The sequence below is a fragment of the Frieseomelitta varia genome, unplaced genomic scaffold (assembly GCF_011392965.1).
Source record: "Frieseomelitta varia isolate USP_RPSP 00005682 unplaced genomic scaffold, Fvar_1.2 scaffold_184, whole genome shotgun sequence".
In the NCBI taxonomy this organism is placed as follows: domain Eukaryota; kingdom Metazoa; phylum Arthropoda; class Insecta; order Hymenoptera; family Apidae; genus Frieseomelitta; species Frieseomelitta varia.
The window spans coordinates 199,794-212,156 of NW_025109572.1; the positions used below are offsets into that span (position 1 = coordinate 199,794).

At 41.8% G+C, this 12,363-nt stretch overlaps 1 protein-coding gene across 1 annotated transcript in view; it reads right to left on the minus strand.

Annotated features, from left to right (window-relative positions):
* Positions 1-2,579: 2,579 nt before the first annotated feature.
* The window catches only part of LOC122538980 (troponin T, skeletal muscle-like), a 66,133-nt gene continuing 56,349 nt past the window's right edge, over positions 2,580-12,363 (minus strand). Inside the window, exons 6-10 of the mRNA XM_043673536.1 lie at positions 8,214-8,265; positions 6,233-6,468; positions 5,842-5,955; positions 4,785-5,219; positions 2,580-3,187 (exon numbers count right to left, since the gene is read on the minus strand). Of these exons, the coding sequence (XP_043529471.1) occupies positions 2,885-3,187; positions 4,785-5,219; positions 5,842-5,955; positions 6,233-6,468; positions 8,214-8,265 (1,140 nt within the window). The 3' untranslated portion in view covers positions 2,580-2,884. The remainder of the gene's footprint in view (positions 3,188-4,784; positions 5,220-5,841; positions 5,956-6,232; positions 6,469-8,213; positions 8,266-12,363) is intronic.

The window sequence follows — 12,363 nt, forward strand, 5'->3', positions numbered from 1 at the left end:
CTCTAGATCGTTGGGACGTGAAGATCAAATCCCAATCTGAATCTCGGTATTTCTGGCAGTCGACCAAATTTTTTTCATCATTTCCTTCCTTCTTTTCGTCAAGTGCTTCTTTCTTTATGTACGTACAGCCACTTGTGTGCTCAGACAGTTGCAAACATTCGGATATTCACTCGCATTTAACAATCGATTTAACATGTCGTCAGCTCGTTTTGATCAATTGTCACGTTGTATAAGGTGGGCCAAAAGTTTCTTCCCACCTTTTTTTTTTTTTTAAAAAAAAATAAAAAAAAAAGGAAAAAACTAATTTTATTAATTTTATTAATTTTGACATGATTTTTTTACTATGTTAAAAAATTATTTCTTTCTAAATATTGACTACTAGAGCGTTCGCAAATTTCTGCTCTTTATTTTAGTAGGACGTTATTTTTTGGCCGTGTATTATGTTTTCAAGAATGTATCAACTGTCATTCATCTTTATAATATTCACCACATGTCGTTGATCAATTTCACTGCCAAAATTGTCTTTCTATTTAATTTTGGAGTTGAAGAGAATATCTTTAGAAAACTCTTCTCGACTCGTCAACTATTGCTGAATTGTCTTCGCAGAACTCTCGTCTTCAACCACAAAAAAATCCATTTGTCTTCTCGAATGAGAAAGAGAGAGAGAGGCCCATATAAACCTTCCCCTATAAAACACCCTAAACTCGCGCAAGAACGCGGCAACGATAACGACACGGCGGAACTTGCCATCGTTGAAAATTAATTACACCTCGAGCGGATAATACGCCGAGCGTATCCGCCAGCACACACGCCACCTGTTTCACTGTGTGTTCCTGATAATTACGCCTATGCAGTTCTTAATTAGTCTCGCGGAAACCACAATATGGTGAACGATCGATGTCGCTTATTGACGCCTACTCGCCCTACAATTTTCCACGAACAAAAGTTCCTTCTTCATCGAAGTTTCGTCACGCTGGTTACTTTCCGTCACCGTTTCGTCATGGATCTGATTTATGTTACGCTTCGAGGAGAATTTTCCAACTGCGCGAGATGACGAGTCGAGCCAAGATCTTCCTTTTCAAGTTATCTTCTTTTTCCTTTTCAACGCGAAATTCTGGACACGCGACTCAGAAATACGACGAAGTCGTGAAATCGATCAGATATCAGAGTTCAGCCATTCTCGGCGAGCTGAATGAAGTTTGAGAATATAGGGACTAGCGCCGATAAGGTTCTGTCGGAGTAGATTCAATTAAAAAATAAAGAAAGTTTCTAAGAAGCAAACTGTAAGTGTTGTACAGTGATTTTTGTCTTGCTGACAGTTACCGAAATTGAAGAGTGATTTTTCAAGTTATTGATTGATAGATAATCAAAGTTTGGACTGAAAACACTACGAAAGCCAAATATTCTTTACCACATTGAAGCATATGTTTATGTTTGTTCACTGCTTCGTCATTTATTCATTTGTTTATTCAAATATAATTCTACTTTCTAAACCACCTCTCGACCAGTTCCAATCACCGATAGATTATTCAAATATTGCACGAGTAAGAGAAAAATCCGCGACGTAGCAATAATTTTCATTCCAACATGTACTGTCTCTCCAAGTTGTTTTTCCAAAATACAAGAGAAAAAGGAACCAAAATGTACCGTTCGTGCTGGCAGGATTGTTTAAATATTTGAATCAACGCAACACGCGCGCCAGTAGCAATGAACGTGTCGATTGGAAGACTAGCTGATTAAAAACAAATAATATCGGCTCGACTTGATTAATATCTACCGTGTGGCTAATGGACAGGCGTGTTTAATCCCAAAATCGAATGCAAAAACAATCGTATAGAAATACTTCGTGCAGTATGCCGATCGACAACACTGCGCTGAATTTCCAAGCGAACTTGGACTTTAATTGTCTTTACGCGAATTTTCATATTTCTATCAATGAGTTTCCTTAGTTTCGTTCGCGAAAAAATAACATCTCGTTGACGAGAATTTGAACTAAATTGAATAATACAATCAGGTATGCAAAAAGAAAAGAAAAAAAATCGTTAAAGTCGTATAATTCGACGTAGAGAGACTTACCGTCTTCTTCCTTCATCTTTCAATCGATTCTCCCACGGAATTCAGAATTCAGAATGCATCTGCAAGTACAAAATTACGCAGGGATTAAAATTACTGTCTGAGGGCAAGTGGCAATTCGCTTTGACGTTGCACAATAAGCCGTTGGTAGATCCGACGTCGGACGCCGCTGACAGGGAACGTCGTCTTTGATGCCGAATCCGAGATATTACACGGATGGAATCTAAATGCCATCGGTGGCGAAGTTTACCAACGGAGAGACAGATTCCGCGAGCCTGGCAGAAGGAGAAGCGGCAGCTGCCGCGAGAAACGCCGCAGACACACTTCAAACTTTGCGTTTCCCGGCCGATCGATGAATTTTCAGTCTTGCACAGTGCGTGCAAAATTTCCATATAGATTATATGTGTTTCTGAAAACAATCATCAGAAATATTCCACATTTAAAGCGCGGAAACTCTATTTGTCCGAACGATGAATCCACCTGTTAGTTGAATCTTACACGCTTTATGTAAGAAAAATAGAAGTTCTCAGATTATAGTATATCATACGAGTTTAGTATAACAACAGATTGAGTTTCCAAAAATTAATTTTCTAAACTTCTCCCTCTGTATCAACGAAAAGATGAGTACGCGTCCTATTATATATAAATACAAATCAACTGGAATACTCTCGTATTCTCGTAAGCTTCTCGAAATACACGCAAAAGTACGAAAAATCACAAAAACAAAAAAACTCTCAGTCCAGTTGTCATCACGCACGTGTAATTCAACGAACGATCCGAGTGATCTTTCACAGTGTAACGCCGCTGTCTGTCACAGTATCCACGGTTTGCCACCCTTGCAGGGTTTGTCCGTGAGATTGAAGGAAAGCCGCTTGTAGGAACCGGCGACGTTCTCACGATCGGGATCCGCTGCAATGACCTGCTCGTCGTCGTGCTCCGTAGCTATCTCGATATCCGGCTCTGCCCTCAGATAAAAGATGTAAGGCACCGGCTCCAACGAACGCGCGCACTCCTTCGTGAAATCGTCCGCCTCGACGGTCGCAACGAGATCGCTCGTTACCGAGGCGATTCCCTCCGACTCGTCCGTCGTTCTCGAGGCCGTTTCCCTCGTCGCCTGTAAAAAAATCGACAACATCAGCGAGATGGAGAACGTCCGGGCCAGGAGTTCATTGAAAATGAAACTTGCACGTTGACGTTAGCTCCGTTGCGAGACACACTTGTTGAGAATGAAAATCGATCCTTCGTTTCAAGCTCTATTCGATCGCTCGCGTTTTTTTTTTTTTTTTTTTTTTTTTGAGTAACAACTGACTAGAGGGAATTGTCGAACTCTACTGTGATCTTTTGGTCATTCAGAGTTCGATCGTGTCTCCGGTTTCGTCCAGAACAATATATGGAAATGTAATGAAGTACAAAAACTCGAAGTTTAACTAATACAGGCAATTCTTAGTATCTTGTTAAATTGTAGATATAAAGATCCGACGTCTGTCGAGCTTTCGAGAGATGAAAAGAAATGAAAGAAGATTGTCAAGCAATTAACAAAATATCGTCCAATTGGACGAATCAGTCGTCGGCGAATCGTCGTTGATGAGAGAAAGACTTACCCGAATTGGCTGCATCAACGTCTAGTAAATCTCCGGCAAACGAAGAAAAAAGGACCACAAGCTTCCTTCCGCTCTCGACTATCGAGTGAAAGATCGTGTGCTTGCAGAGCGACAGATAAAAGTCATTTCGAGAGCCTCCCGCTCTCAGTCAAGAGTGGTCCCCTCCTAATTCATAAAACACTAGCTCCGCGTCCGACCAGTCGCGGACTCTCTCTACTTGCCGCGCAAAAAACCTCGCGCCAACGTCTTTCCCTGTCACTCCCGACGCCGTCGCCTCTAATGGAGCTTGAAAACCCCGACGAGAAACGAAAAATCAAAAAGTAGACGTCGCAAGAGTTGAGAGACGAACGGAGGGGAAATCGAGGACTACGAAGAATCCAGGAGAATGCGCGGCAACGTGGAACGAAGTAGAGGGAATCAACAAGAACTCTTTGAAACAGGGCATCGAGCAAATAACAAACAGAGACAAAAAACGAGGTGTCCACTGTTTTACGTCTGGGAAAGGGAAAAAATGGTTCACCGATTGTTCGAAGCTGATCGAACTACACTTACGTTTTTCCCACCACGTTTCTTCGTTGAAGCAATCAAGTTACGAGTGGTCGTTACAGTTTGGAACAACTCGAACGAATGGTAGCGTCGAGTCATTAGGAGAGAAACGTGCAGTTGAATTCGTTTCAATTTAAATTTTTAGCTTCAATGAATTTCACTAGCTTCTGCCACCAAGAGAAAAAGAGAGAGAGAGAGAGAGAACAGTAAATCTAACGTAAATCATTCGAATTATTTGTGACCCAGTCGACAACAGCCGGGTCATAAAAAAGCGCAACGGGCTCGCGAATTTGATGAATTTTTAGTACTTTCAGTGGCAAACATCGTTTCCGTGTTTTCCATGCGCTCCGCGGAATTTCCACGTACGTATATTGTACGTCACCGCAGCAAATGCGCCGCCATTCGCGATCTAATAACTCGCGCGAAACTTTTCGAGCAAAGTTACGCACGGCACACGACAAAGTCGCGGCAACAAAATCGCAAACAGGAAATAATAAACTTTAATACTTTAAAACTGAAACTGAAATCAAGTAAAATTTCGCCCGTAAATCGCAGTGAACGTACTCTCGAGGAGACTGGAGAAAGTTTCGACGGCTCCTCCGACGGTTCTGGATTCGACGGAGGATTTTCCTCTTCCTCTTCCTTTTCCTCTTCCTCTTCCTCTTCCTCTTCCTCTTTCTCTTCCTTTTTCTCTTCCTCTTTCTCTTCCTCTTCCTCTACCGGTTCATCCCCTTGCTCCTCGAGCTCATCCACTGCTGTTACCGCGGTATCGTTCTCCAATATGGCGGACTGTGTTGGCTCCTCATCCGAAAATTTGACATTAAACTTTGTGTTACCATTTCCTTTCTTCTTATCTCTCTCAGTAAGTCGCGGCACGCGTGATTCAGAGATCGTTACCGCCGGTTTCGGAGCAAGCTGTTTCTTCACCTTGCCGTGCTTGTCCAAGCCTTGCACCAGGAAGGTGGCCAGCACTGATCTACCTCCGATTTCCTTGATCGCCTGTATCGTGAGAATTCTAGATGATCGTAGATTTTGTTCGTCGTGGACAGAGAGTGAAAGCTATTAGGGATAGATTCGTGATTGTGCGTTGTGGTGACATCTGATATGGGAGAGAGGACATAAGAAAGACAGGAGTATGTATGTGTGATTGATGGCGTGAAAAGAGGAAGTTAGAAGATTCTGAAAGATGGTAACAGACAAGATGGAGATATAATAAGTAATGCGTGCCAGATACCAAAGAGAAAGCGATATTGTATTAATATTAAAGATAATAAATATATGTTTATATTGAAGATAAGAAATAAAGCCCTAATTTTACAAAAGCAATCAATCCATTACGGGAAAAGAAATAAAGATTGCTGAGTACTCTAAATCTGCTATCCGAGAAAGTTCTTTTCAGAAATTTTCAGAAAAGAAATCTTCGAAATTATCCAATAATTATTACAAAAAAAAAAAAGCTATCGAAATCGAGTGCTCGCAGCGAAACGTATTGTGAAAGAAAGTCTTTCGTTATTTTCTCGCAATTTGTCACGCGATGTATCTGTACGAAAGGCAATAAAATCAACGAGAACACGTGGAAAATTCAAACGAGAAAAAGAAACCACCGCGTCGTAGTTTTCACCTGTTCAGCGGTCTCCTTCCAGTGCTTGTAATAAGATCGATAGACGGTCGCCTCGTGCGTGAACTTCTTCAACAACGCCCTCATCTCCTCCTCGGTCCTCGGTAAAGGCAATCGCTGCAACGAAACTCTCTTTTTTATTTCTTTTCTTTTCTTTTTTTTTTTTTTTTCTTTAGAACAGATTTACAGCGTGTAAACGAAAGTTTGCAAGTTTTTCGAATGAAGAGCGACGTTGTTCGGGAGAGAAAGGAAGAGAAGAAAGAGGGAGGGAAAGTTTTGAGAGACTTTTGCCTCTCTCGAAAGATTAAACTGATTCTTACGAGATTGTTGGACGTGATAAACGCTAGGCAGTGTATTCATCTGTAACAGCGAAGTAACGAGCGAGTATTCTTACTTCGAATGGCTCGCTGTCACTGTCGTCCTTTGTTCCCAAATGCTCCCATGGTGTGCCTATGGGCCAAATCTTTGTGAATTCGTCCTCCTTGTTCGCCATTTCGGACGTCACCCTCGATTTTTCTCCCACTGTCTTTCTCGAGTCTTCTGGCGCTGTCTCTCCCGATTTCGATGCCAGCAGCATTGCTTCGGAGTTTTCTTCTTCTCCCAGCTTTCCTTCGGACGTTTCTTCCAACACTGTTTGCGAATTTTGTCCACGTTTTAATTTTGCCCCGTGTAATAAAATAGTGAAAAGGATAAGAGAGCTTATTACATGTGAATTATGCGTGAAAACTTAAGTCCAATGCAATAATTTTAGTCGACCCGTTTCACTAATTTCAAATTAATCCTACAACTACAGTTTCAGTCTCTCATTTTATACTTGCACGAAAAACAAATGGTCGAATGCTCTCCACTTGTTTTTCTTTTTTCTTTTCTCTTTTCTTTCTACGTACTCGCAAAGATTTTCAACTTTTGATTAGCTACTCTTCGGGTTTCCCTCAAATGTCTACGCCTCGTGGAATATGTAACAGTTCGCCAAACTGATAGGCGAAAGTGCATGGTACTCTTGCATTAATTAACCACGCATTATCGCGCGCGACCTGCCGCGCCACATACCGCGTTATTATTTCATCGCGACGTCGCGATAAAACAGACGCATAACGAGATATTGGTAACGAAATTCGCGGCAATCGTCCCGCAAAATCGGAATCGCTCCAATTTAATCATCAATTTAGTAGTCACCGAAATTCAGATCGGCTGGGAGAAAAATATAATCGCGTATTGAAATACTGTTGGACACGTCGATGAATCGCGTTCCGATGGTATTGCAAGTGCTGTCTCGATCATCGAAACACTTAACGAAAACTGATAATTTATCGATAGCGGCCAAACAGTAATTCCTCGTGCACTTTCGTTACAAATCGATCCAAGTGTCCAACGCACGATCGTACGTCCGCACACTCACTCGAGCAAATAGTTTCGCTGGTTTAATCGCCTGCTGACAATCGTCCACGACGAAGGATCGAGATTACGCTTTTTATATGGGACAGGGAGCAAGACTCGTCTTAATTAAATCGCGAAACTCCTCTCCCCGGTTTGTTTATCGCGGTGAAAAAGTTGGACGACGGCGGCAGGTGCTTTGTCTCGCTCGAACGGGACGGGCTGGAACAAAGGAGGGAACTTTCTCTCGTCCCTCCGAAACGGTTAATTCCCGGGTCGACAGAGATTCACTGGCGTAATAACCGGGACACGTAGAATTGCTTATTAAATGCGAGAAATTCGCGAGATAAGGCAGCGGGACTGTGCCGATGCAGCCTCTCGTAAAGTCTGTTTAAGGCCCGAGCGAAAGCACTACGCGAGGATGATAGCGCCAGAGTCTTGGATTTATCTCGCGATAAGCGCGACTGTCAACCGCTGTGATACACTTTTTTTCAACTGTGTCGCCGTTTCTTACGATCATTTTGCTCGTATTCTCCCCCCAAGTATTTATTACGTTTCACGAGACTATGTGATGTAATTTCTACAATTCGCAAGGTAATTATACTTCAACGATTGACTCGGCATTGAGAAAATCCCGGCGATATAATTTTTTTATTTTTTTTTAAATCTTCCTGGACGGAAATTTTCGAAATTTATTCGGAACTATTTCACTCTATTCTTTGATAAATGCCTGTCAATTCCGAGCGGATTTTTATGCACTCGCGAAAAATTTAAAAGTACAAAAATGTGCAGAATATTCGAAGTACAAATAATACTGATTATTCATGATATCCGTATAGGTTCTATGTGTTTGATTTGCATGAAAATGTAAAAATGAATAAAAATCTGCAGTCTCTAGTTGATGATGAAACCTTTGTGGCGAAATAAGCTGTTGTTAAATATAGAATCAATAAATTCGAATCTAACAAATATGATGAATATCATCCTCGACGAATTTATACCTTCTTGATCCACCATGACTTTGTTCGATTCTTCCGTCGGTTGGTATCCTTCCTGCGAACAAAGAACCGGAATAAAGCGTTGGACTTCTCGAGCAACAATTTTAATTATTATTAGAATTATTGCATACTAAAGTTGTATTATAACTAATTATACTAGAAATATTATTACAGAATATAATGGATATATTCTCGATTATTATATACTAGAATAATCTAAATAAAATGTCTGACATAAAAACAATTTAATTTCAGCGTGCAGTATTTGTAGTTTGATAACTAAAATACATCCTGTCGAAAATGGTATTCCGAGTATCCGGACACTCCCGAACGATGATGCATTGTCATAAACCCGCATATTGGTACGTACAAACAGATGTCGATCCCCTCGGTGGCCGGGCCGGGGACAGCACGAGCTTATAAATCATCGGGAAAAGTTACCTCGGAGAGAACCAGCCGGGAAGAAAGCCCGGAGGAATTAGTTTTCATATCAAACCACCTTCCTTCTCTTTTATTTTGCAACTTTCGTCCCTCTCCCTCTCCTTCTCGCCCCTGTCGGAAGTTTCTCTCAACTCCTTTAGCACGTATGTACGACTACGCGAGATTATGCCGACTCACGACAAGAACTATCACCGCCATTCTCGCGAAACTTTAAACGCCGTTGACAGAAATATAGTCCGACGTCTACGAGGCCGGTGTAATTTATGGCACGTGTTACGGCGGTGGGAAAAAACCTCGGGAAGAAAGAGGGATTTTCAGGTGGCCTCTGCGGCAGTGCCAGCCAGCCGTTCGGGAGTTTGGCTCGCGCAAACAGAACGATTAATGCATATTAAAATGAAAATTAAACCCGCTTATCTCGCCGAGCGTGAGAGGAACGTGAGACGGCAGCAATTACCACCGGGACCGCATAAATTGATCGGAGGGCTGTTACAGTGCTCCGCGAATAATTACAGGTTTATCGGGGCCGAGACCGCGTGACTTTCGGCTCAAATATTTAAACACACACCAGACTGCTGCAAATGGAACGAATAATTTCGGTTTTAACGTCTACATGCTCTCGCCGAATAACGTTGACTTTGCCCGGCATTTCGTAAAGCAATTTCACAATTTCTACAAATCAAGATCATCACCGATCGTTTGCAATAATTTTGCATCCTCCAACTGAAAGTTTATAGAATATTTGTGTAGAATGTTTGACAAATGAAAATGAAACCTCCCACTTTGGTTAATTAATCGAGAGAGGAATATGAAAATATGAATTTGCATAAAAATTCACAGTCCATTAATCATATTTTGCAATCCGCGTGCAACGCTCGAAAATTTCCTCGCCGAGAAACGCCCCACCATCGCTGCTCTATATCTAAAAACTCTCGACCTCGACGGTATTATTTATAATTCACTGAAAATTAGCAAAAATGAAGAAGAATTTCTCGCGCGCGTGCGCGCGCGTTGTTCCATATAATTTATCCAGCCGTGGACGCGTTTTTAATTAAATTGCGACAATCAGACACAACGAACTCGTATTTACTCGCAACTGAATGAAACTTGCGTTTACGCTAAATGGTCAATTAACGATCAGGTTAAAATGGTTTTTTTTTTTTATTCGTCAACAGTTCGAACCTTTCTGTTCAAGAAACTCCGCAGAAATTAGTTTTAACCTGCAGCTGTTCAGAGCAAACACGCTCTTTCGATTAAACTCGAAGCCCTCGATCGTTCGCGGTTTCTATTTGACAGAATAGCCAAACGATTCGATACGATACGATCAATCCACGTTGTGTTTGCGAGGTTATCTCGAGCAACAACTGTCCATCAACCCGTCACGCGATCCCTTTTCTTTTCTTTTTTCATTTTCTTTTTTTTTTCTGTTCAAATTCATTGCATTTTCATTGACGTGCCGCGACCTGGTTTTAATACGTTCGCCGTGGCCCTGACTATTTCCCACGCGACGCCTCTCTTATTAAAACACGAGCCAGCCCATTGCACTCGCTATTAAATATATTACGGTACGATTGATCGTCCGGTGTCGTCCGATGTCGTTTCGACTAAACTCCGTTGTCCACAAGGTCGGCCGCCTCCGCGAAACCTCCAAGCAACGTGTGTGAGTGAGAATTCACATGTCAGAGAGTGGAGCTAGAATTAGACCGGAATTTCCACGTATTTTTGTGTTTCTCATTAACGCGGCCAGAAATACGATATTTTCATTCACCGTTCGTGTAAAAGTCTCGGTACAGGTGTGAATTTCAACGAAATGTTGTTTCATACGAATTGTAATTGTAGTATTAGTTTAGGAATAATTTTTCTAAATAACTTTTCTTTAAATAAATTAAATAAATTTCTTTAAATAAGCTTGGAGTTTTTTTCTGTTTCGTCTTGGTTACTCCGGAGTTGCAGGAATTATCAATTTTAATATTCGAGGAATCTTGGAACGGAGCAGTTTCTTCAACAATGAAGGTAAAAAATTTCTTTCTCTCTCTCTCTCTTTCTGATGAAAAATGAAAAATTTTCTTTCTATACCGAATACTTTCTCGAAGTTTCTACATTCCGAAGAATCTTTCGTTAGTCTCTGTCCATCGTCTTAATCGGCGATTCTCCATTTTATCTTACGATCTAAAAACGAAAGAAATATCGAAATTTAAATCTCGACGACAGTCCCGGGAATGGTCGACCAACTTCGATACACTTTAATTCCCGAAGTAAGATTGATCGTTCAATAACACTGTACACACCAAGCCGTTTCTCTTTCTCTCTCTCTCTCTCTCTCTCCCCTTCGTGGTTTCTCCATTTTTCGTTTGCCAAGTCACTCGCAAGAAGAAGCGTGCCGCGAGAACGAGAGAGAAAGAAAGAGAGATTTAAACGCATTCCCTCGTCGTTGAAGCATGCAGCGTCGCATATAAATCTCCGAGAGAGCGAAAAAGCAGGCGAGCAAAGCACCTGAGCTTTCGAGACAAGGAAACAACAACGTTGCCTCCTTGGTGCCGTATCGTGTCGCGTCGTCTCGCGAAAGATCAAGGTTAACTTGGCTGGATTCAGCGAGACACGATTCCCGTAAGACGAGTCGCGTAAATCATGCTCCACCAGCTCGACCTTCGACGACGTTAAGTTTCCGATATTTAGAGAAAGAAGGGGTCCGTGATCAAGGAAATTGAGAAATTTGATAGTCTTGCCAGAAGTGGGAGGGAGAAATGAAACTTTCAACAGCTCGATCAGTATCAAGTATCGGGCGCCAGGTCGATGAATTTTCATCGAAACAGGTGCCGAAGCTTTGCGATCTTCCTCGGAGTTTCGATGTCAAACGAAACTTGTAATTTACGTTGAAAGAATTCGAGATTCGCCGACAGGCGTGAACGTCGCTGGAATTTTCGCGGCTGTGAAGTGCGAAAGTATTCGCACGCTCGATGAAAAATCGTCGACCCTCTGAACTGTTGTAACTTCATGAAAGAAAATCGCGTGACAATCCGGTTTGGCTTCATTTCAAAATCCGCTTTGACAAAGTCGACAAAGCGGGAAAGCACAAAGACGCTTCCGTTCTCGAATATTGTAAGAATCATGTGCCTCTGAAAATTTACCGCCATCATCTCGAAGACCGAAATCTCCCCTTTGTACCTCTTGTAAACTTGATACGCACGATTTTTTCTTCGCTGTTTACATTAAACTTCAAACATCGGGGCAAAATGCTGGAGATCCCTCGAATTTTTGTCGCTCAAGGTTCGATAGAATCGTACAGCAGGTACAGCAAGTTTGAAAGGAAGGATCTTTGAGATTGTGGCACATCGCGAGAAAAAATTTTGGAGGCTAAATCTAAATTTTTTAAAGCAACGAGAGTGTTTCTGCTGCGTGATGTAAAGACATCTTTAGAAAAAGAAAAGAATCACCAGGTTTTAAACCTCGTGGAACCAATTGAATCGCTGTACGATTAAAATTTCCTCGTTTCTTCAGTATTCCGAGTGAGCCAGTATTTCTATACAGATTTGCGGAGGATCTGAACTTTTCTGGATTTCGCTGGTCCTGTTTTAATTCGGATTTCGATCAAACAGTTTCATCTCGAGTTAACTGGTAGCAATCTTTCGAACAGACGCCTTTCTTCGTGGATCCATTACTCTTCCAAGGCGTGGTATCACTTCGCTGATTGCGAGGGAGTCTCCGAGAAAGAACC